This window comes from Coffea arabica, chromosome 5e (genome assembly GCF_036785885.1).
Source record: "Coffea arabica cultivar ET-39 chromosome 5e, Coffea Arabica ET-39 HiFi, whole genome shotgun sequence".
Lineage (NCBI taxonomy): Eukaryota > Viridiplantae > Streptophyta > Magnoliopsida > Gentianales > Rubiaceae > Coffea > Coffea arabica.
The window spans coordinates 49,784,119-49,808,866 of record NC_092318.1 but is presented as its reverse complement, the minus strand read 5'-3'; the positions used below and the strand labels follow the sequence as shown (position 1 = coordinate 49,808,866).

The 24,748-nt window shown below is 36.6% G+C and overlaps 2 protein-coding genes across 2 annotated transcripts; one reads left to right on the top strand and one right to left on the bottom strand.

Moving 5' to 3' along the window:
• The first annotated feature begins 1,935 nt into the window (after positions 1–1,935).
• Positions 1,936–12,139, top strand: LOC113689466 (uncharacterized). The gene is made up of 22 exons (XM_027207236.2): positions 1,936–2,176; positions 2,674–3,216; positions 3,337–3,593; positions 3,699–3,791; positions 4,272–4,406; positions 4,521–4,639; positions 5,634–5,798; positions 6,036–6,141; positions 6,716–6,821; positions 6,908–7,018; positions 7,327–7,490; positions 7,572–7,689; positions 8,111–8,335; positions 8,570–8,760; positions 9,046–9,213; positions 9,359–9,464; positions 9,598–9,735; positions 9,941–10,099; positions 10,427–10,633; positions 11,233–11,427; positions 11,511–11,582; positions 11,772–12,139. The coding sequence occupies exons 1-22, from the start codon at positions 2,126–2,128 to the stop codon at positions 11,982–11,984; spliced, it is 3,642 nt and encodes a 1,213-aa protein (XP_027063037.2). The 5' UTR covers positions 1,936–2,125; the 3' UTR covers positions 11,985–12,139.
• Positions 12,140–12,695: 556 nt separating this feature from the next.
• LOC113690782 (flowering time control protein FPA) lies at positions 12,696–24,636 on the bottom strand. The gene is made up of 4 exons (XM_027208848.2): positions 24,308–24,636; positions 23,210–23,518; positions 14,873–16,101; positions 12,696–14,137 (listed from the first exon to the last, which is right to left on the bottom strand). The coding sequence occupies exons 1-4, from the start codon at positions 24,308–24,310 to the stop codon at positions 13,018–13,020; spliced, it is 2,661 nt and encodes an 886-aa protein (XP_027064649.2). The 5' UTR covers positions 24,311–24,636; the 3' UTR covers positions 12,696–13,017.
• Positions 24,637–24,748: the final 112 nt, after the last annotated feature.

The following is a 24,748-nucleotide window of genomic DNA, read 5'->3' as shown; positions in this document are numbered from 1 at the left end:
AAAAAAATTGTAATACAAATTAATTCTATGACCAATGCTTGAATAATCGGGATTAAAAGATGGGAGGGCACAAGAAAATAATTTATTGGGGAAGTACCACGAAGGTTGACGTAGCAATCAACCATGAAAGATGCCCTTCATGCTATCTCGTTGTACGTATGACCTATGGGCGTCAAGGAATGAGCTATTCGACTTCTTTCAGCAAGGTGAAATGGCTCTCTCCTCTGTTTATACCTATTCATCAAATTTGATGTGGTATGAAAAATCCATCCTATGCATATATATATCATTAATCCGGACGATGATTACTTAATTACTTTTAATGATATATGATTTGTCTAAATCCTTCCTGGAGTAGCTGCAATGATGATCATCTAGTCCAAAGAAGTTCATAAAGATTTTCTCCGTGCAAGCTTTGTGAGTTTTGAAGACAGTTGAAAATTCAAAAACATATATAGCTTCTTATTTCTTTCTTTCTTTCTTTCCTTTTTTCTTGGGGTTGAAGGAAAAGCAAGAAAATAACATTAGATGAAGCTTATTAGCTTTTAAATACAACAAATTAAAGATATGGAACGAAAGAAATCTTTCAGTACCAAAAATTGGAGTTTCACATTAGTTATCAAACATGTTATCTACAATATACAGCAACTGCATGTCTGCAACTACTGATCTGATGATGTTGAAGTGAAGGTAATCAATTTTCGTCTAGGGTTTAATCTTGATGGTCTGCTTAATTATGTAAATTTCGTTTTCTTCTCACTAATAAGTTGCCAAGATTTTATGCATTAATTACCTTTCTCTTAACTCATCGAAAAAACTACACACACTACTAATGTTCTAATTCATGAAATGCATACGAAATTGTCTTTTTTTTTAAGTAGAAGGATTGAATCAGAACGTTCTACTTACCACTCCTCCCACTTCACCATCCAACCCAACCTTCCTCTAACCTATAGTACAATTCTCTGTTTAGTCTTTCCTGCTCTTTCAAAAAAATTTTTTTTATAGCTAGGTTAAACACTTTAAAAATGAAAGAGTCAAAACTTAAAAAAAAAAGAAGAAGAAGAAGATAATAATAATGAAAAGATCCAGATAGCTAGGTTCTTCTCAAAATATTTCATAGCTTTAACCCACGAAAGTTAATACTTGGTAATGTCAAATGATTAGAAGCTCAACTTATATGTTTTTAAAAACATACAGAGAGTTTTAATATAGCGAAATTAGATTTGCCACCCTGTTTAACGTTTTATTAGCTAAATTAATCGCACCCAAAAAAAAAATAGCTAAAGATATTTTACTTTATGCTAGCTGTGTTTTGGATTGAGAAATTTGACCAAAAATTTCAAATCTCTCTAAATTGTGTAGATAATTTGGAAGATATATGTTTGGATTTGTACTCCTCTAATTATTTTAGGTTTTGAATGTATCAAATAGTTAATGGATTACAAACCAAAATATCTCCCGAGTAATTCAAACAAACCCCTTGATCAAAACACAGCTAGACAAATTTTAAATGTTTGAATGCCTAAAACTCTCCCGAAATGCATTTGTAGAAAATTAGTGGGGCGTGAATAATATATATAATGATAAATGTAGGCAAAAGTTAGCAATTCAAGTTTAGAAATCTTAGCTCAATGGCTCATCTTGTAGTACTAGCAACAAAATGTTGAAAAATATCAAATTATAATTTATTTTTTTATATACTATCAGCGTACAATTTTCATTTTCTTTACGACTAACAGATTTAAATCATGTCACGTAACATGATGAATAATATATGACGATTTTATTTTATTTATTTATTTTTACTATCAAAGATCGACTTGGGTTTGGATTACGGTTCGGGCATTCTAGACAACCCGTATTATGTTTTGGATTTCGGACCTTTGATCAAATCGTGCCTTCCTACATTTCGTCAAAACTAGCCGTTATGAAAGTGCTGCTGGCCTCGTCCACCTGAAAACAGCGCTCCTTCCTCCTTGTCTGCATTTCTCAGCCACCAAAAGCTTATAAACTATCAGTATATCATTTATCGCTCGCTTAATTTCACCATTTTCCAGAATCCCATTTCGTCAATCTTGCTTTTCATCAGCTTCAGTGCGTGTCTGTGTGTATTTCAGTTGAAATGATGTTTACTGAAGGGTTGGATGAATCTGCAATCAACTGGATCAAGCAGGTAAAATGCCCCCAGCTAAACAGAATCCAGATTCTTCTTCTTCTTTTTTTCAATTTCTTGAATTAGCCACTGACAGAATTAAATTTGCTGATTATCTTGTGAGAACGTAAACTATTTTATGCGTTGTCAGAATAGTGTAAAGTTTGGTCCTTTTCTCTTTTCTTTTGCCAATGCACCGCTAACTAGAGTTCATTTTTTCCTCAAGTTCTTAACTTAATTAGCACGAAGTTGAACTTTGCCTTTTTTTTTTTTTTTCTGAACTATGCAAATTTTAAACGGAATAGTTGCAGAAAGGTTGCTGCTTTTCTTCATTTTTATTTGATACACACGAGAAATTTCGTTCCCTTTTTGTTGCTTCTGTCTTTATCTTTCCTATAAATATTATCCTGTACTGTCCATTTTCCAATATTTTATAATTCTTCTTTTCCCAACACGAGGTGGTGTATACTTGCGTATTGGTTTCAACTGCAATTCAAGATTAAGAACTGTGTCTGCAGGGATCAGATGCTGAAAAATCTCAGATGAGATCACCATTAACTGAAAAGTATGACAAAACATACCCAATTCCCAGATCTCCATTGGGATACAGTTCTGGTAGTTCTCACGCACTGCCCCCTTTGAAGTTCCATTCTGGCCTTCTGGGGCCCCACAAGCCTGTGGCACTAAGTTTGGATAGTAGTGAAGATGAATATGGTGATGTTGACAGCGAAAGTGTGGCATCTGTGCCTGACGAGTTTGATGGAATTTGTTCTGATGAAGAAGAATTTGATAAGCCAATTCCACTGCAGTGTAATGAAGAAATGTTCACTGTGCAAAGAAATACAACTTCGGATCATATTAGAGGAACACAAACAGGGGTCCGATATAGGGCTATGTTGAACAGAGGATTGTCGAAACAAAGTCTTCGGATTGAAGTGCCAGAAAATACTAGAAGATATACTGATACTGAGTTGGGTTTTGATGGATGTGGCCGAAGAAATGCAGCTTCCAGTGGAAGTTGTCATTTGCGAAAAGTAGTAGTTCAACCTCACAGCACATATGTAAGACTGGATAATCCTTTGAACTGAAATAATTGTTAGAGTTGGAAGATTCTCTTTGTTGTTGATTGTTTGATAATGATTCTATTGCTAATAGCGATTGTTGTTTATTTGAGGATGCAGGCTACACCAGTTGGCAAGTTAAGTAATGTGGTGGACTTAGGAACTCCTAGTGCTCCACCTATTATGGAGATTAGAAGAGATGGGCAGAGCTCTGAGGTTGTAAGTGAATGTAGTGAAAGCTCAGGTACCGTGCGAGAATTTGATCAGACAAATGAGGATTCAAAGGTGTCTACACAATCAGCAAAGCAGCATGCTGGTATTAAAGATGTCTTTCCAGATCAAAATGAAGAATCTTTTGAACATGAAGTTGGGGAAAGGTAACGTACTTTGGTCAGTAACCACCAATTTTCTGATGAAAGAGCAGCTTGAAATTGTTGCCTCTATGATACTTCAAGTAAACCTAATATTTGTCTTAGCTGCAGGGACAAGAATGGGATGACACCAGCGGAAATGGAAGCATTGAAGGGTACTTGGGAAACAAAGCCAAGGAATTGCTCTCCATATTATGATGCAAGGTAATAGTCAATTAATATCACCTCAACCAATTGTACTAGTTCAATATTTTACTACTGCGTAGTAGATGAGGCTAGTAAATGATACTAATAACTTTCATACCTGATTCCTACAAGTGAAATTTATATGTTTCCTTTTCTTTTTTTTTTTGTTGTTGGATGTTTGCATCAGTAGCAACTTCTAAGTATGCAAATAGATGTCGAGAAATTTTATGATCAGTACAGTTATTGTAAATGGGCAACCTGATGCAGCTTGAACAAATTTGTAGATAGAGGACAATTTTGTATCACTAGCACATATCACATCTTTTGGCAATGAAGTGCACTTAAGCTGTTGATTCACTACTGATTATCTAATTATTATGCATATAGCAGTAGGCTGCATGTTTTGCACATTCTTATAAGTTCTGAATACTGGGGGCTTTGCTTAATAAGCTCACTAACCAATTATATATCTAATAAAAATCAAACCTTTGGCTACAGTGATCAAAATGCCTGGCAAATTCTGATAGCTTATGATGCATGCATTCGCTTATGCTTAAATGCATGGGCAAGAGGTTGTGCAGAAGCACCAGAATTTCTAAAAGATGAGTGTCTGCTTCTACGCAATGCGTTTGGGTATGTATGCATTCCGTCAATCCCACATTCACCATATTATGTCACTAGAATAAAGAAAATCCATGTCACTTGTTGTTTCTAAAAGATGAGTTTCTGCTTTTTTCTTATTCCTAGTCTGCACAAGTTCCTTTTACAACCCCAAGGCACACAATCAGTAGAAAGTACAAGAAAGAAAATAGAACAAGCTTTGCCGTTGAAACCAAAAAAGATTGCTGGAAAGATTCGTGTGGAAGGTATGGCATCTATACTTTTTATAAGGTTTATCCATTAGCTTGATAGATTGAGGGTCAATTTGTTCTCTTTTAGCTGAGATAATGATGGACGACAGAGTCAGGTTTGCTATTGTAGACTTGGTCTGTATCTGGTGCACACTGACTAAAAGAATTTTGGTTGATTTGATTTTATTAGTATTATAATTTCATGGATAATGAGATAGGTACCTCTGACCTCTTCTAATTAATGAGCAGAACAATGATTTTTTCAGCTAATTATTTGCAAAGCAGATGCATCTCACTTTGAAGAACCTCAAACCGTGTGTTGGTTTTTCAGAACAGATTTGATTTGCAATATTTCATCATTCTAAGTTAAACTGCTAGTTTCTTCAGTAATTTTTATACTCTGACCTCTTCTAATTAATGAGCAGAACAATGATTTTTTCAGCTAATTATTTGCAAAGCAGATGCATCTCACTTTGAAGAACCTCAAACCGTGTGTTGGTTTTTCCGAACAGATTCGATTGGCAATATTTCATCATTCTAAGTTAAACTGCTAGTTTCTTCAGTAATTTTTATACTCAGATTGTTGCAACAAAGTCTTGCTTTATGTGCTTTCTGGGAGCGATCCCTACTGGTAGGTGATTGAAGTTAGCATTGAGCAAGGAAAGAAGAAAACCTTGCTTCTTATGTTGGACAGGCTCCTTTCACCAACTCCTTACAGAAATTAATCATCAAACAAATTTAATAATAGGATATACTCATGTTTACCTGCTCTAAATCAATTGTTTCATAATAAGTACATGTCATGCTACTTGTGAATAATCAGTTAAATATCTCTGGATCTTTTGGTAAATTTTATTCTCAATATTTGGTGATATGGGCCAACTAATTCTACTGAAAGATGAAATTTACCTTGTCATGCAGCGTAATATCTAGGGACAATGTTATTTATTTTGTCTGAGAACTCACTGATGAAAATTCTCTTGTGATATGGGTAATTGTTTTCTGGCAGTAAAAAAACTCCGAATAATACCAAGGAGGAGGCTTAAAAGCACAAACTCATTGAGAGGTGCAATGTACATGCAAGTGGGAGCTGAGTATGTCCGGCATGTTTCATCACTAGTAAAGAGTGGCATGAATTCTTTGAGACTTGCTTCATTTTCTTTGCCAACTGAAGGTTTGTCATGAAATCAAGTCTTTCTACTAGTTTTGGAAGACAATTAATTCCAAAGCTAATACTAGAAAAAAAAAAAAAAAAAACTAACATCAGCTCTCCATGAAAAGTTTGGAATCAATTGTAAAGCCTTATGCAGCTTTTATCATTTGCAATATAATTGACAACATCTATTTGCTTTCCTTAAACTAATATTTTCTCTGAGGTACTTAGTTTAACTGATTGCTTCACTGTTTGCAGAATCACTATCATGCTTACTTAAGTTGAAAAGTTCTCTGGAAGAAAATCAAGATGAAACAGGTTCCACCATTTCATTGCAGCCCGGAACTGGTGATTACCATGATTTGTAAGTTACTGATGTGTATATTCAGCTTATCTGGGGATTCTGTTTATGGCATTTACAACTTCAATATGTTTGTAGAGTATATATCTTTCAGAAGCATATGTAGCTAGCTTAAAGTGGGTACCAATGGCTCTCTATGATGAAAAGAGAAGGCCAAATACCTAATGACTATTATCTGTCTTAGTAGAAAGAATCAAAGGTCTTTGTAGTTGTGTTTATTATTACTCTAGGTTCTAGAAAGAGTATGTTTTGTGGCAGATTTACTAAGACAAATGAGAAAACTTTCCTCTCTTTCCACAAAGAAAACTAAGATTGTACATATGACATTTTCTAACTTTCTTCCCATTTATCATTTTATATATAAAAGTTGTGGTTTCTCTGTACAAAAAATAATTCCTAGACCTCCTGTGCTATGTAAAATAGCTGAATTGTGTTGAATCTGTCTTATGTTTTATTGACTGTTGATGCTCTGTTCACCTATAGTGGTCTGCCATACTGGGAAATAATAATGACCTTTATGGGGATCTTACATCTTTCCCATTTAATGTTGATGCGTTCATGTAAACCTCTGTTTCAGTTTTCCAGAACACCAAGGAGATTCTATTCTACTTGAAGTCCAGGATTTGAAAAAAAACATTCAAGGTCAAGCTACAATTCCAGTTTCATCAATGACAGACAATCCAGTATGTACCTTTATCTTATAGGAGAGACACCTATACATCATTTGGTTTTCAATCAATACATCCTTTAATCTTTCTTGAACATGCAGACTGACAAAATTCGATGGTGGCCTATTTACCATGATGATCACGAGTGCATTGGGAAGGTTCAGCTTTCTATTACGTGTGCCTTTACGTACGATGAAACAACTCAGTTAAAGGTATGTGATTATCAACTACCGTATTGGGGCAGTATAGAATCTCATGGTGAAATCTTGTTTGTTGCTTGTAAATTAAGAAATTCAGATTCAACAAATGGGATAAGTATATGCTGAAATCAAAAGCTTGTTGCCTGCTGAATACATATTGCAAATCAATATGTAAGATCAACTTCTTAAAAAAGAATCTTTAAATGAAATCAATTGCTTATTGATTTGAAATATTGTTTAATTACTGTTGCATATTCCTTTCATTTAAAAAGATATTTTTTAAAAGTTGAAATCACCTTAAGTTCACCTTTGTGCAACAGAATGGACCTATTGTGGAAACCCTTGCATATGATCTACTGATGGAGGCTGCCATGCTTGCACAAAAATTTCATGCTCGTAATTTACATCTAGATGGACCCTGGAAATGGCTACTCATTGAGTTTTCTGAGTATTATGGAGTTTCAAATTCATATACCAAACTCAGGTGCTTAAACTTTAAACCTCCAATGGACTTCCTTGTCAGTTGTGATTACTTTCCCCAAGACTTACTATCAAATATTTACAGGTATCTTTCATGCGTGATGAATGTTGCAACTCCAACCAAAGATTGTATAGAGCTTGTATATGAGTTGCTTTCGCCTGTTATCAAGGCTCGAAATGAGAAAAGTTTGACTAGACAGGAGGTAATCACCAAAAACTGTTTTTGCATATCAGGGTTTGCATGTGCCATCCTCCAAGATAGCAGTAGTTAGCAGTCTTAAAAAGTTTATAAGAGTTGATCTACACCACCTTTCTAGAGCTTTATTCAGAGTTAAATGTTCAAGCTTTTTAGATTTCTCCAGTTTGATATCTTTTCTGTGGGTCAGTGAAGGAGACTGTTTCTAAAATAATCACAACTAGGTTGGCTTAACCTTAAATTTGTAAAGTTTAACAAAATGTGAAGCATAATATTCATGTTTACATCAAGTTTGAGGACTCATTGATATGCATTTGCTAAAGTGCATTACTGAAGTACAAGGAGGTGTAACCATACATGCATACTAATGTGATAAGTAGATTCCGATGTTACTTTTCTGTTGACAGTAATAATTTCTTCTGCTGCAGAAAAGTATGTTGCTCAACTGTGAGACCCAAGTTGAGGGTCTCCTAGCAGATGTGTTCCAGAACTACAAGTCATTAGATGAAAAATCTCCAACGGGTATAGCAGACATGTCAGCTCCAATATTAGAATCTGCAGCCCCATCTCTAGCTCCTGCTGTGCAAGTATACAAACTTCTTCATGATATACTGGCTGAAGATTCTCAGACAATCTTAAGAAACTATTTACAAGTGAGTCTTATGTACCTCTAAAATCAATCAGTATTTTATATATTACCATTTAGACTGAGATAGGTTTATTATGCTCAATGAATCATAAGTTGAATAATGCACCACCCACATCTGTTTATACAATGAATTCCCCTGGTATGACACCTATGGATAGTAAATGGACAGTAGGTTGTCTTGCTTCAGTTCATTTGATTATTAAGACTGAACAATAGATTGAATGTCACCTTCTAACAGACAGCAGCAATGAAAAGGTGCCGAAAACACATGTTGGAGACAGATGAATTTCTGTCAAGTAACTCTGAGGGTTTTGTCATAGATTCCATGACTATGACCACAGCATATTTGAAGATAAAAAATCTCTGCTTCAAAATAAGCAGTGAGATTCAGGCTGATCTTAAGATCCACAATCAGCACATACTCCCAAGGTACAAGATCCTCTACTTTTCATCAAGTTTGTCAATGGTTTACAAGTTCAGGATTATGTATCAGATATTATAAATTCTTAGACTGATTATGCCTATGGAATGGCAATAGCTTCAAGAAATTCTTGCAACTAGGTCGTTATTCAGTAACAACTACCTGTTACCTTCCTAACTTATATTATTTTCTCATGGATATTTGATAAACACTGGTAGAATTTTCTTTTTCTGATCTGTGGGCATTTAGCAGCTCTAACAAGCACATATCTGATATCTTTTCCTTTTTATTAGTTCAATTGACCTGGCAAATATCACTGCCACAGTTTACAGTACCGAGCTGTGTTCAAGGCTTAGAGCTTTTCTTTCTGCATGGCCTCCTTCAAGTCCCATGCCATATGTTAATGGACTTTTGATTGCAACTGCTGATTTTGAGAGAAATCTTGAGTCATGGAACATCAGGTACATATATTCCACATTCCTTGATATTATTTAAGTACATAATGCCTTTTGGATTCAAGTTGCCAGCTGAGTTGGTAGGTGTACTTAGTTTTCATTGGTAAAAGATGCAATTTCATCCTGAAGTTGTGTGTTTTGATTTTGACAGTGCAGTTCGGGGTGGTGTGGACTCAAGAGATCTGTACCATAACTATATAATGGTCTGGATACAAGAAATGCAACTTAGCCTCCTTGATCAATGCAAAGCAGAAAAGGTAATTTTCCTAAGTGCTGTTTAACTTTCATGTGGTGCAGTTGAGTTATTGAGGGTAAATAATGCTACTGCAAGCAATGATTCTTTTTGGATTGTAAAAATGTGATTTCAATAACTTGACATCTATTTGGCAGGTGCCTTGGTCTGGCGTAATTACAAATTATTCTACTTCTCCCTTTGCTGAGGAAATGTTTGAGAAACTCAAAGTTATGTTACATGAGTATGAAGTAGTCATCAACAGATGGCCTGAGTACACAATGGTTTTGGAGAGCGTAAGTTATACTTATTGTTTTGTTTCTGGAATCAAACAATTGCTAATATCACAACTGCATGCATCTGTTTGTGTTGTAACCAAATGATCCGCTATTTAATGCATTTATATCACTAAGTCTAAACTGTGAACTGTTAAAAAGTAATAACAAATTGACTTACTAGCTTCCTAGTATTTGCTAACATTCATTTTTCATACTTCCACAGGCCGTTGCCAATATCGAAAGAGCAATTATAAAAGCACTGGAAAAGCAGTACAATGATATCTTGACTCCTTTGAAGGATAGTGTTCCCAAAAAGCTTGGGATGCAAGTTCAGAAATTAGCAAGAAGGCAATCCACTGCACTTTATTCTGCCCCACTGCAAGTTAGTGCACACTGATGCCTAGTCTTCTAATAACATAGTCATTTTGCAATATTTTTCATACTTGGCTAACTAAAATGCAGCTAGAGGTTCCAAAAGTTCCTAAACTTTTAAATGAAGTATATTAGTAATCATAGCATCTCTACTAAGGTTAATACCAGATGCTGAAACTAGGCTGGTTTGTTTTAGCTGCTATAAATTAGAACCATCACTCACGACTAGTTATCACGGTTTAGTTTGAATTGATATCTTTGCAACAACTAACAAAATTTTGGTCATGGACAAGACTTGTATTTAAAATAACATCTCTCTCTTTCTCTCTCTTGGTAGTTGGGTACCTTTCTAAACACGCTTAAGAGAGTTTTAGATGTCCTACACCCTAGCACTGAAGATATCCTCAAGGCATGGGCGTCCTATCTTCCTGTCAACGGCGAGAAGAAGTCAAGTTTTGGAGAACAAATGAATGGTGTTACTGTGTTGCTCAGAACTAAATACAAGAATTACATGCAAGCAATTGTGGTGAAGCTCGCAAGCAATGTAAGCACAATATGCCTACTTTTCTCTTCAACAGAGATCGTGGTGAATACTTCTTTTTGAACAACGTGAATGATAGTCATCCACTTAACCATAAACATAAGAAATGAATGAGAGTAGAAAGCAAAATCACAAAGAACAACTCAACATGAAATGCATGATACTTTATTACTAGGCTTGCAGTTTACTTCTTCAAGAGTTAGCTATTATGTCCTATATTGTGGAACTGAAACCCCGTCATCAAATTGTAACTGGGAAGAAGGGAAAGAGTTTTTGTCTTCAAATGTGCCTGCAGCTGGCAGTATAGGTTCACCTTGAAGTTTTTTAAGTCTATGGTGGATATCTAACATACAAGGACAACAAAAAACAATCAGGGAACTTTTCCAGAATGGATAAATAAGATTCTCTTTCTGGTCTTCTTTGGTTGGGGGAGGATCAGTAATGGGTTGATTGGCATAATTTTGTTCTGGTGCCCTACACAGTACTTCAGAATTTGGTGATCATACTAAAATTTCGTAGAATCACAGAGGTTGTTTGTTATAGTTTTAGACTTGAAAAACATATGCAAATGTTGAAACTATGCAAATCAATGATTATTTCAGATGCAATCTAGTCGGAACACAAGGCTGCAAAGGATCTTAGAGGAAACAAAAGTAACAGATGGAGAAGCCGAAATTCGTGAAAGAATGCAAGTGTTGAGCTCACAACTCTCAGAGTCCATATCCAACTTGCACGAGGTGTTCACTAGTCGAATATTTGTTGCAATTTGTCGTGGATTTTGGGATAAAATGGGACAGGTGAATTCAACAATCCTCTGACTTTCTACCCTTTAAGAATCTTCTCGCTTCTAATTACTTATTGGAACTTTCTGTTTCTTTAGATTGTAGTGAAATTTTTGGAGGGGAGGAAAGAAAATCGAGTCTGGTACAGTGGATCCTATCATGCTCTTGGGGTAAGCAGAAATCCTTCATGAGACAACAATTCCCTTTCCCAAACTCAAAAATTTTAGGTCTTCAAATCTACAATGTCAATTCATCTTCCTTCAGGCCTTTAGAATGGTCTGATTGGACGACTGTCTTGTTGTCCAATGATTGGAATAATCAGAAGAGTGATCCATTTTTCTTTTGCATTTATCTTTTAGGTTCTTGATGATATATTTGCTTCCCAAATGCAAAGATTGCAAGGAAATGCTTTGCAAGAGAAAGATCTTGATCCCCCTCGCTCCATAACTGAAGCTCGATCAATTCTTTCACGAGACACAGCAAATGGGATGGACTCGTCCACGTATTTGTACTTCCAGATGTACATTTTCACTTTATGCCTCTTTACAGACTTCAAGCTATACCGACCATAATTGGTAACCCAGAGTTTTTGTAGCATACCACTACCTGAATACGAGTCAAAAGACAATTCTGTTATTGTTAACAATTTTTTGTAGGTAAACTGTTGATTCTTTTGTAAAGCAATGTTGAACAACGAAAAAATCAGCAAAAAGTTTTCCTTTGTCTACATTCTGCAATATGACCCTCTCTTTTTGCCGTCTATAGTGGTAACAAAAGTGTAGTAAAAATCTCTCTCTCTCTCTCACTCTTTTATTATATCTCCTTTGGAGGAGGATAAGGGTTCCCAGATCCTTTTCCATCAAATTTTGGCAAAACAAATCTTAAGTGGCTAAATTTAAACTACAAGTCAAGAAACCCTTTTCTTTTTTCATCTACATTACTTAAACAACGAATTTAATCACCATAAATTTATCCTTGCTCCATTCTGAGGAAAATGCCTGGTTGCAGTTTATGTGACAGTTCTCTATCTTGGAATCACAAACTAAAATTCTGTTCTTTTTGACACAGAGCTAGCACAACTTCTACCTTGTACCTTACTTTAAGAATAATGCATTCTGGTCCAGTATATTCAAACATAATGCAGTTTACGTTTGTAGTACTGTGTACCTGTCTTAACGAAGCTTCACCGAATTTCAAGAAGCATTTCAGTAAAAGCTACGTAACTTCGACAGTATTTGTTAGATCTCCACATTTGTCCGATAAATAATAGGTGGACAAGAAAATAAGTAAAGAAAATCACATTCCTTGGGCCAGCCCCTAACATGGCAACTGCACCTGTGAACAAGAACCAATAAAGAAAATCACATTCCTTGGGTCAGCCCTTAGCAAGGCAACTGCACCTGTAGACAAGAACCACACTTGGCATATACACAGAAAGGCTAAACCAGAATATGACCTGAAAATGTCAAAACTTGTAATATCAACATAGCCTTTAAATCTGGCTGGTTCGATTTCTATAGGTTAATTCAAGCTGAAATACTTTCACTATATACTTCCAGTTGATATATATCATTCAACACTTTCCCTAATACAGATGCTACTTTGTCAGGTCCCCTTGCCCTGTTGAATTTGCTGTAGAAGAGCAGCTGCCAACTGCAAAGTTGCCTGCAAGCGTTTCTCTGTGTCACCTTCCCCCTGTCCAGCATTTTGTTGCTGTTGATTCACCAGAGAACCAGGCTGAAGCTCTCTTTGAGGCATTGCAGGCAAATTTGGAATCTGCTGCTGCAGTTGCTGTATTTGTCCATATTGTGACAATGAAGTCTCAGGACCAACTTGATAATTTGGTAGTGCATTGTTTTGCTGTGCCCAGTCTGAGCCTGTAGATACAGCCCCAGAGTGCCTCTGCTGTCCAAGAATAGTAGTAGCCAACTGCACAAGTTGCTCAGGCTGGAGAGCGGTGGGAGGCATTGATGAAAGAGCGGGAAAGTTTTCTTGAAGGGCTTGGTTGCCAATTCTGCTCACAGGTTGTGGGTTATACCCCTCAGTGATGGAATTAACCATGCTATTTGTCTGTGATCGAATATTCCGGATGTTTGAACTTAAATTTTGCATGTCATGAGGAGACCATTTTGGACCTACCATAGTTTTGTGCTGTGGAAATGCATTAACATGCCTGGTGTCACCAATGGAGTCTGACAAGTTGCCAGATGTATTTCTTACATCAGATCTTGAAAATGATGCAGGTAGAGGTCCTGAAGAGAAATTCTCAGTAAAAGATGTATTTCTTACTGGAGGTCTATCAATGTCTGGTAAAGTTGGCATACTAGGATACAACCCTGAGGGTGATATTGGCTTCACAACGGATGTGCTACCATGTAAAGATGTAAAGTTCGCCTCTTTCTTCTCTTGCTGATGGATAGATCCATAACTGGGACCAGGATGCTCTAATCTCAGAACAACACCAGAGATGCTCAATTTACCTGGTACTTTCAGTACTTTCTCTGAGAAGTCTGAAGGAGGAACAAGAAACAACGTGTTCTTATCATCTAATTTGGCAACAGCTGCTCTCTGCTTCTCCCCCAAGTAATTCATGAATTCATTATACAAAGCTATGTCAGGATCACTTGCAGGAACAAAGAAAACCACCCAAGCACCAGCAGCTTGGTAGTAATGCTTTGCAAGCATATCCAAGCTAGTCCTTGCTGTGCAGTCTAAGATTTCAGGCCTGAGACAAGGATATCAGATAAGAAATGTTATACTGCGAGTCGAATATGTGGTAAAGAAGGAAATATCTGCACAATTGTCACAGAGCTCAACATTCATTATGCCTTGCACAATTACCATTATCCAGAAAAAGCAACTGACGTGTTTATATACAAAATCCTGAGACAATGATATCAGATGAGAATGTTATACGAATCCAGCATGTGGAAAAGAAGGAAACACATGCACAATTCTTACAGAACCAACATTCAATTATGCCTTGCACAATTGCCATTATCCAGACTGTTAAACTTCTAGAATTTGATGGAAAAAGCAACTAAAATGAACTGATATGCACAAGTAGAAATATTACAGGTGTGCACCATTCCTTGAAAGTGTCCTCTTCTTACACTGATCAAGTTGTCAGTTTCAACAATAATCAGTTCTTTTTAACTTCAAAATCACTAATTTCATTTTTCTGAAATTTCATTTGATCTTCAAGATGAAAATACATCACTGATTTCATTTCCTGAATTTAACAATCAAATCTTCAATGCCAGAAAAACAAGCAGCAATTGTTTGATGCAGACAAACTATAGCAGGTAAAACACACCCCAGCAAGTGCAGGAGCATTGATATGGGACGCAATATAAGTTGAAGACCAGGCTGGAAGATATAATTCAATGAGCTCTGAATCTGAAGGTCTATTGACAACAATAAAGCCACAAAAATATGGAAAGACGAGTTTAATACTTACAGCACCATATCCATAAGTTTACCCACAGGAAAGCAGCGAGCACGACACACAGGAGTTCCACCTTTAGCTATTGTCCCTTCCCATTTCCACTCTTTATTAACATATAACTGCTGAGATTCAGGTGCCAATCTTGTCCGTTCGGGGTATGAAGGTAATGGAGCAGAGACCATTTGAAAACCATCATAAGGTGCACTCCAATGATCATTTCTAACATCATAATTTTGAGTTGACTTTACAGGGTGATCTTGAATCTGCTTATAACCAAAAGGTTCAGAATCACTGCTTTTTTCATAAGCATCAGGCTGGAAATCCATATAGACTCCAGAAGGAACACGTTTTGCTTTTGCTGAATCAGAAAAAGGATACTCTGGCAACTCATTTTCTGGAGCAAAGGAGCTGGTTTTCAGTTTTTTAGCTCCAGGAAAAAGCAAGGAATCTTCAGGCAAATCAAAAGGATCATCATCATATGGACCTTGTCTAGGAAATTCCAGAGGAGAAAACTCACGAAAGTGTGGACCCCTGCTCCCTGGAGGACTACTACGGTGCTCATAGGCATTTCCTGGTATTCCTTGCTCAGAGCTCAAGTCGTAGAACCTCTGCTCAAAAGCACCATTCCCACCGGCCCATGCATCGTTCTTACTGCCAAAACTCATTATATCTGGGTCACCGGGCTCAAAATTTGACATAAACCTAGGAGATCTGACATTGAGATCTCCCGTTAAGCCACCAAAATCCCTGTCCTTACGGCTGCTGTCAGAGGCATGTCCATGAGACCTGAATTGTGGAGACTGGGGAGCATTAATTGAGTTCCTTTCTCTATTTGATGTTCCAGATTCGCTTTTGGCAAAACATAAATGTACACGGGGATTGCCAAATAATTTCCCATGAAGAGTATCTTTTGCCCGACAGGCGGCCTTAACACTTCTGAAACGAACAAAAGCATAAGTACGGCCAGGAAATGCTGTAATCTTCTCTATCTCTCCAAATGGAGCAAATGCTTTCCTCAAAATGAACTCATCAACTTTCAGTTGAGCGGGAAAGCCAATCCATAACACCTCACTGGGTTCCACGTTCTTATCATGCACTTTAGATTTGTCTGGATAAGGAAAATCAGGACTAGAATGACGTACTCTTGAGTCCCTCTGTGAAAAAGGGGAACCTCTCACTGCTGTACGCTGCTCATCCCTACGTTGTGAGTAGTTGTCATCACGCTGTGGGGTTGATTTTTCCTGTAAAGAAGAACCAATTTAAAACAAATCCATCTACACTTCTTGAATAAACTGAAAAGGCTGCTGAAGGAATTCATATGTCAAATAGGCTGATAATAAATGACTAGGTGCACTACCAACCACTAGAAAAATGAGATAAAACTGCAGAAGCATGATTTGTTGAGGACAAATGCAAGTCACGTAAAAGAATCCAGACAATACAAAAAAATTTTACAGTTATAAGTCCAATAATATTGAACACACAGAATACTCTTCATGCAACCAAATGAACGTTAGATATGAACATCATGATGATCTTCAAGCTACCGAACAAATGTTAAGCATTAGTGTTGATAAAGCCCAAAATGTTGCCACCAATATTAAAATGTGGCTACCATCTTAAAAAAATAGATATACGAGATTTAGCAGGCAGGATACACCCCTATGCGAGTTCAATCTTTTTCTCCACCCCACCAACAAGACCTCATAATTTGCAATGCTTTGGTGTTCTCCTTTTCAATATGACTACTTAGAGACAACATTGAGAATCATCTAGTGGGCATTTTCTCTTCATCAAACAAAGTGATCTGCTTTGCCATCCAAAACGTAATACTGGTCATATTTGGATACAAGGACTGCAGCGCAGATGTAAAATGGAATATAAACACATGGCATCAATCTGCCATTAGCATTTGGATTGCTAAAAGGGCATCCTAGGATTAAGGAGTCATTCAACATTAGATTCTAAAACCATCATAAACAGAACCAAAGATTAAGGAGTTACTCCAAATACTAGGACATACAAACTTTAGCAGGAACGCTCCACCACTCTGCAAGTTCAAACTTTTTCTCCACCCCACCAACAACACCTCATTATTTGCAATGCTTTGGTTTCTCCTTTTTGAATATGACTACTTAGAAACAAGATTGAGAATCATCTACTGAGCATTTTCTCCTCGCCAAACAAAGTGATCTGCTTTGCCATCCTAAACATAATATTTGTCATATTTGGATCTAAGGAGCAGAGAACAGATGTAAACTGGAACATAAACACATGAATCAATCTGCCACTAGCAATTGGATTGCTAGACAGGCATCCTAGGATTAAGGAGTCATTCTAGATTAAATTCTCAAACCATCATAAACAGAGTCTGGGATTAAAGGATTACTCCAAATAGATTACAAAACCATTTTACATTGGTGAAATTTAACATTTATTCGAATCTTACACACTTTGAAGATAGGAATGTAATGGATTTTTTTTTTCAAAGGTTAAATTCTCTTTTTAGTTGCCTATCATCAGGTTAGAGAGAAATATTTTGCCATCTCATGACAATTTAAAAAAATGAAGAAAGGTTTATTGAGAAACATGTTCTGTTGACAAATAGAAACAAGTTGGTAAAGTATTTCCAAAGTGCATTAGAACATGTCATTAAAGACCATCCCATGGTTCCATTTTCTGACGTCACATCTGGGAAGAAGTTTCAAGAATGCACTCCTCCTAATCAATGGGCAAAGATTGATTTCATTTTTGGACTTAAATGTTGGGTCATACAACATTTCTTTATTTCTCAAGCATCCATATGACCGGACAATATATGCAACACACTACTATTGCCCAAAGAACTTTCAAATAGTGGCTAACCAATAAAGCACATGTAAATTTAGTGTTTCTCTTCGTAGTTGGTTAACCTTAAATAAGATATAAATGTCACCAATATTCTCTACTAAGAGCAGAAACTGTCCTTGACATGATTGCACCTTCGAACATCCTCACAATAATCATCCTTTCCGTAATATTCAAGATGAATCTGGCAGAAGCACAATAGTCATTGCAAACTCAGATTTTTGGCTACCAGAGTAGCAGTTATAGAAGGCACCAATATTCTCTACAAGGAGCAGAAACTGTCCTTGACATGATTGCACCTTCGAACATCCTCACAATAATCATCCTTTCCATAATATTCAAGATGAATCTGGCAGAAGCACAATAGTCATTGCAAACTCAGATTTTTGGCTACCAGAATAGCAGTTATAGAAGGGGTATTTGGATAACCAAAGGGCTATTGCTAACCTCTGACTATAGCCACAGAGTGGATTCTTTTTTGCTCTTGATGAACGTTAAGGACAACAGGGACTTCATAAAACATACTAGCTCAATTTTAAGTCACGATCTGGAGCAAAAAGTTTCAACCATATGATAGAGAGCTCAAACCTCCCTTCTTTTCACCATCTTTGTTGCATCTCCTTGGACAAGGGTCTCTTTTCCTTCAAAATCTTTTATCAGTCACCACAATCTACATATTCTAAGTTTTATTTCATTCTAGGTGAAAGCATAACTACCCCACAGTCAGTTCTGAAATAGCTATACGCCTTAGACCTTATCTTCTAAAGGTTAGGGCAAACTCCAGATAGTCTGATGCACCTTACAACTTGATGGTTCAATAACTGAAGCTGACTGGTAGATATGGAAGACAACCAATATAGAACATAGAAACAATTAACCATAAGATCCATCTCCATGCAGAACTAGTTCACAAATCCAAGGATAAGCAAAAAATACTAAACTACCTACCCAACCAAAAAAGGTAAAGATCGTTCAAGAGCCAAGTAGTTACTCGACAAGCAATTCAACTCAAGAAAAACTTCTTATTGTCCTACCTACAGTCCATAAGAACCCTTTTCCTGGATGTTGCTTAACCAGAGAGGATACATGTAGTATAAATCCGACATATTCTTATCTCACTTCTAAGCAACTACCACAATGTAACCTGAATGATCCAATGCTTCATAAATTACATGATGCTGATAGTAGGAAGTACAAAGTGCCAATAAGGTTGATCCATCACATACTTATGCTTTAAACCATCAATTAAGAAGCTATTATTTCTGAAGGTAAGTAACTCATAAGCAACATCAACCTACAGTACCTGAATTATATAGCTCAACAAAACACCAATACAAAAAACAAACATATGCTTACTTCACATGGTAGGATAACTTATAAAAGAAAGCATGTACAATCTCAATTGTAGGCGTGGAGATTAGAATTTCCAGATTTTCCACAGTCAAAAGCAAGCTTCAGATAAAGATATGAAGTTGAACACAAAATGGCTATCCTGCTTTTAGAACGTTAAGATCATTACTAAAGCTACACCATCTGCCTTTACAATGTCACTATCAATCTATAGAACAGAATCTCTAAATCTCCTTCCCCTTGCATGGATGTCTAACTCCCAAAATGTGGGAAAAAGGCCAAGCACACTCCAGAAAGAATAATACTGGAAAATGATAAAGCATTGGTCGAAATCTTATACAAGCATTTTGTTTCAACATAAGCATCAAATAAGCTACTAGACAATCCAAGAATATCTGTGCCTATCTGTTTGCAACACCTGCCCACCAGTTGCCTACAGTCCTCCACCCCACGAGAGAGAGAGAGAGAGAGCTGTTGATCTTTTCTACTTTCAAACTGCGTGTTCTATGCAGCACAGAGTATCTCTCCTTTTCCAAGAAAGAAATGATGCTGATATCTGGATTAAAGTTTGGTAGTAACCAATTTATGCTTTCATTAGCCACAGTCTACCCCACTGTTAGGGTTTGCTATCTAATAACCAGAAAATAGAACAATGCAACTGCCGAATTTACTACCCAAGCCTCAATATTATGCAAAGAACAAGGTAGAAGTATTCTACCTTGCATTCAAAATATCTGAACAGGTTGATACATTGTACCATTTAATTGATATTAGTACGCCTACTCTAGAAGCAACTAGAAGGTTCCCATTTCAAAGCAGCATTATAGCAACAAACTTTGCCACTGTTGATTTGGATGGTTTGACTTATAAAGCCAATCATTCTCTAACCACAATTTAGCGAGAACTGACTGAGATTTCCCACTGAGAAGGCACCAGTCATCATGAAAGGATGTCTTGTTATGTTACAAACAGGGATGTGGTAATTGGTTGATTGTGATACCCTGCATGGCAATTGAGCCATGTACCCCACGGTCTTGGGTTCATATATTCACAACTACGCCAAAGGCCAATGGTCAGAGACTTGAAATTGCGTAGTTGTCACGGAAGCAAGTCTCTTACCAGCTGAGCCCTCTGGGAAGAAAACAAAGTCACCCATACATTAAGCAACAAAAATGTGATGTGTAAGGCAGCTAACTTCCACTAAATCATGATAAACGAGCAATTGTCCAAATTGTTGAATCGTGAAGGACATCAGAAATATCCAAGGACAAAGGAAGTACAGACACCGAAGTCCACCATCCTGTATAGCCTACCTATATTTGGATCTAGATCTTCAGAGGTCATTACAGCTCCTTTTAATTTCCTTGAAAATATATCAGCAGCAGATACGTGTAACAGGGCATCAACTTTTAACTAAGACAACCAACTTGCAAGTTCATGCATGCCTCATCATTTCAAATTCAAATGATATTTCCCACTGAGTGTACATCTTGGTTATTCAAAATGTGGAAGTTCTGAAGCTTGTAAGGACTATATTTGGAAATGGAACAGCAGACTTGCTTAAATCACTCAAACTACCCACAGTTCTCTACTCTCTTCTTCCTCTTCATCGACCAAGGTGGTTTCCGTCTAATGTATCATGTCTTACAAATTCTTTGCATCACTTATAGGACTGAAGCTGTTTGCAATTTTCATTTTGGACTATAAGCTTATAGATCGATGAATAATATCTGTGAAGCGACCGCTGTACTTGGGGCTATTTCACATAACAAGAAGAGCAACAAAATTTCATTCACATGAAACTGCATACGCCTGGTTGTCGTTGTCCTCCATTTAAGGAGATAATCTGTCAAAATAATGAAACAGCTCCTTTTGTTGCACATATAATGGTATTTGGGCCTCCCAAAGTACATTATTTGCATACTCTGGTAAATTAAAATGTTTTGGCTGCTTTTCAGTAGAAGTGAATCTCATTTTAAACTTAATCATCACAAAGACAGTTTTCTGAGACTGCTATTGATATTGTGCCTTCGAGATCAAAGACTTAAAAGTAGAACCTGTACAAATATCTAATATAGTCACTCTTAACTGGATTAAAGTCAGATGTACTTCCCGAAATATCACTTGAATGAATAGCAAAATGACGTGGAACATATAAGCAAATACAAGCTTTTGATATCATCCCTCTGCACTTAACAGCACTAAACCCATCAAATCGCATTTGCAGGCAATGGCACCCAATACACCAGAACAAGGGAACTAGAATCGACTAAAATACTATGAAATCCTGCTGTAAAGAAATACAGCTCATATTGTTGGTTACTTCTAATGTTTGTCAGACACTCAGAAATGATGCAATTGCTACTCTCATAACAAAAATGGAAGAATCTGTTGGTCGATATTTACATTTGTTCAAGAAATTAGTCAACAAGCAGAAGGACAAGTTACACCCAAAACAGATCACAAGCTCCGTACTGGCAGAGTTGTCAAAAAAAACCTGACACATGTGAAAGTGTAAAAAGTAGAGACTTACTACATACATCAGGGTTCTGGGTGAAAACTGAGAAAAACACCTTGAATAAGGGCTGATTTTAAATCAGATATCCAGTTTTATGAGAATTTATGGAAGAAACCATTTTTGTTAGCTGTTGGAAAGTAAATGGCACTAGACTGGTGAACAAAAATTCTAAACCTAAACGAGAATTCTAAATCTTATTTAAGTTATTCTTCTCCAAGAAACTAAACTAAAAGTGATTCAGTGAACCGAAAAACGTCGGGAACCTTAACCAACTTGCATGCGAAATAGAGATTAATCTGAGACCAAATACAACTAAACCTACAATGAGAGTGGAACATTGAAAGCAAAAAGCTTGATATTAAACTTAGACTGGTGCTCAATTACAATTCAAAATTCCATTGCACAGCACAAATCTTATATCACTGAGGATTACATTAATTTATTATGCTATAGAAAGACAGTTGAGATTCAGTGCTGAAGAGCAAACCAATGAACTGGTATATGTTGCAAAGGATATACAGACATAGCAATGCCTCCACCGGCAAAGACCAAATGAAACAAACAAACTAAACCTGTAAACCATCAGCTGCAAAGACCAAATGGATCACGAGGCATAACAATGAGACTAATGTTGACAATCATGCCGCTGATGTTGAATTGGGAGGTGTTGGTGAGTGCAATTCTTTACAAAGAGCAGTGCAAGTAAAATTTTTCACTTGCTCTTTTTACCTTTCCACTTGTTACTAACTGAGACTTAATTTCATGTTGAAGATGGTCACCATTTCAGATGATCCAAAGAGAAATTACGTGTCAATGATGCTTCAAACGTGATAAAGCTCCACATTCAAATTTTTAACAATTGATAACACAATTACAAAAATTCACAAAAATAATCAGATAACAAGTAGTTGTTTCTGATACAGTTGAGTGAAACATTTGATGGAAAATGAAGGAATTTTGCTTTTGATTCCAGATATTCTTCCTTCAAATTATCTTAGTTCTTTGGTAGCGATAAAGTATTGGTGCAACTTGTCACTCATGATTGGAGAACTCCTACTAGCGTTGACAATGATAGTATAGGATCCTTTGCTTGGAAATGGAATGTATGTTTAAAGTAGAACGTAGTTAATATGGATGATAGAAGGTGTGCAACATTTAAACCATCATAACTTTATTTCCTTTTCTGAGTTTTCTGTTCCTCAAGATAGCCACACTTGAAGAAACTAATCAAATGAATTCTGGAAACATTTTAGTTTCTTTTCTTTCTTTTCTTTTAAGTCTTGGAGTCCTTTCATGATATTAACCCAAATTACTGTTCGACCAAAGTATGCAGCTCCTGCTTATGGAGTGGAAGCAGATTGCAAACGAAATGTAAGGGAAGATAATTCATAAGATTGAAATATATGATGCTATATCTGCACATGCTTAAGGTACGGTCCTGCATCATCTAGGTAATTTTCCTGAATTTGTTATAGACTGAATATGGCCAATTCATATGAATTTTGGATAGCAGGGAAACTCTCAAATTTTGGAGGGAATCTGTTAAAATCTGATATTATATACGAACATGTCTTACTGTGGACTTTATACAGGAGCACCATAAAGGAAATCAGACAAAGGTTGACAAAACTAACCGCCTTTGTAAACTCAATTCTAAGTGGATTGCCAGCAACACTAAAACCTTGGAGTTCTCTCATGGCAGCAAAGGCATCTTCCTCATTTTTTAAATTAATGAAGGCATAGCTTCGACCAGGTTGAAATGCAACACTTTCAAGCTCACCAAACTGTAAGAAGTGATGGGTCAAAGAACTCTCGTCCAGGTTGTGCGAAAGATTTCCAACCCAAAGATGTCTTGATGGAGGATTACTGCGACCATGATGGCTTTTCTCTTCAGATCTCAAAGGATGTTCCCTACGAAATCTGTCCCTCCCTCCTCTGCCACTCTGCAAAAGAAACATCCACATCTCACATAATTTAAAAGATCACACAAAAGCACCCCCCAAACTTTTAAGGCGCTCTATCTGTGTACCATGACCCCTTTCCCAGTCCCCAAGAAATAGAAGACTTTTACCCATTGGTTAAACACATATGTATACACATCATGGATGTCAGCTCATTAACTTGGCAAAATAAAAGATTTCATGAACCTTAGAAAGAAAACACTGAAAGGAAACAGTATTTTCAATCTTTTCAGCAAATATATCAGCTTTTCCACTACACGCTCTATCGCTCTCTATCCTGGATTCCTTTTTTGATTACCATATTCGGTGATAAAGATGAGCTTAGGTTTTTATCTTCATATACACTGAAAAGCTTAGAAAGTACAAATTTTACTTGAAGTCACCTGCGTGCGTACCAAATTAGAATTCTGAACTCAATTAATACTTGACTGCAACTCTTTCCAATTGTAAATACAAAGCCAACCAAAACACCTCAGTTACAGTCTTCTAATTCCAAATAGTAAGCTCCTAAGCAGCTATCGTTCTTTCAGCACAATCGACGAGAAAATTTTTGAAAAACACAAACTGTAAAAGGTAAACTGCAAAAAAAATTGCCCAATTCAACAGCCCAGAAAAATTTTTCAGAGTGATAACAAAAAGGCCTTTTTTCCCAAGAAACACAATAAAAGATAATAAATTTTCAAACAAGAAAAGAAATACAACAATTTGGACAGAAAAAATGGTAAATTTACAAAACAAGAGATTTAAAATTGGACTAAGACGAGAACTAACCATTGTCAGATGACTGAAACCCCACTTCAAATCGCAGCAAAATTTCAAGTTTTCAGATATTAATGCACCAAAAGCGCCGCGTTTTGAGTACTACTACATATGTTCACTTCAACCTATATATGTACACACATGAAGCAGAGGCGAAAATTGGTCAAATTAAAACTAAAAGTCATTGCGAGAAGTTAAGGAGAGAGCGATAATTGGATAAAATTTGAGATTGGAAAGGGGCACACAAGTTATTAGGGTTTTGGAATTGGGAATTGGGGATTGGTAATAGGGCTTGGCTTTGCTGGAGTGAAGTACAGAAGCAGAGAATCCGAAGCGGTGACTATCAGCCTATTAGTACTTGGTTGATGTGCCACGTGGCCACTTGATGAGTTGGCATTGGCTTAAAAACCAGCGTCCTATTTGGCTGAGAAGTTTTCCGCACAGGTGACCAAG

Bases quoted from the DNA above. Each gene is read 5' to 3' on its own strand.
- LOC113689466 (XM_027207236.2), top strand. From the start codon at position 2,126: ATGATGTTTACTGAAGGGTTGGATGAATCTGCAATCAACTGGATCAAG. The intron at 6,822-6,907 runs GTATGTACCTTT...TTGAACATGCAG, and splicing joins CATCAATGACAGACAATCCA to ACTGACAAAATTCGATGGTG. The intron at 8,336-8,569 runs GTGAGTCTTATG...ACCTTCTAACAG, and splicing joins TCTTAAGAAACTATTTACAA to ACAGCAGCAATGAAAAGGTG.
- LOC113690782 (XM_027208848.2), bottom strand. The intron at 16,102-23,209 runs GTTAGTTTTGTC...TCTTCTTTACAG, and splicing joins GAATTGAGTTTACAAAGGCG to GAAAAATCAACCCCACAGCG. The intron at 14,138-14,872 runs GTAAGTATTAAA...TCCTTGTCTCAG, and splicing joins AAACTTATGGATATGGTGCT to GCCTGAAATCTTAGACTGCA.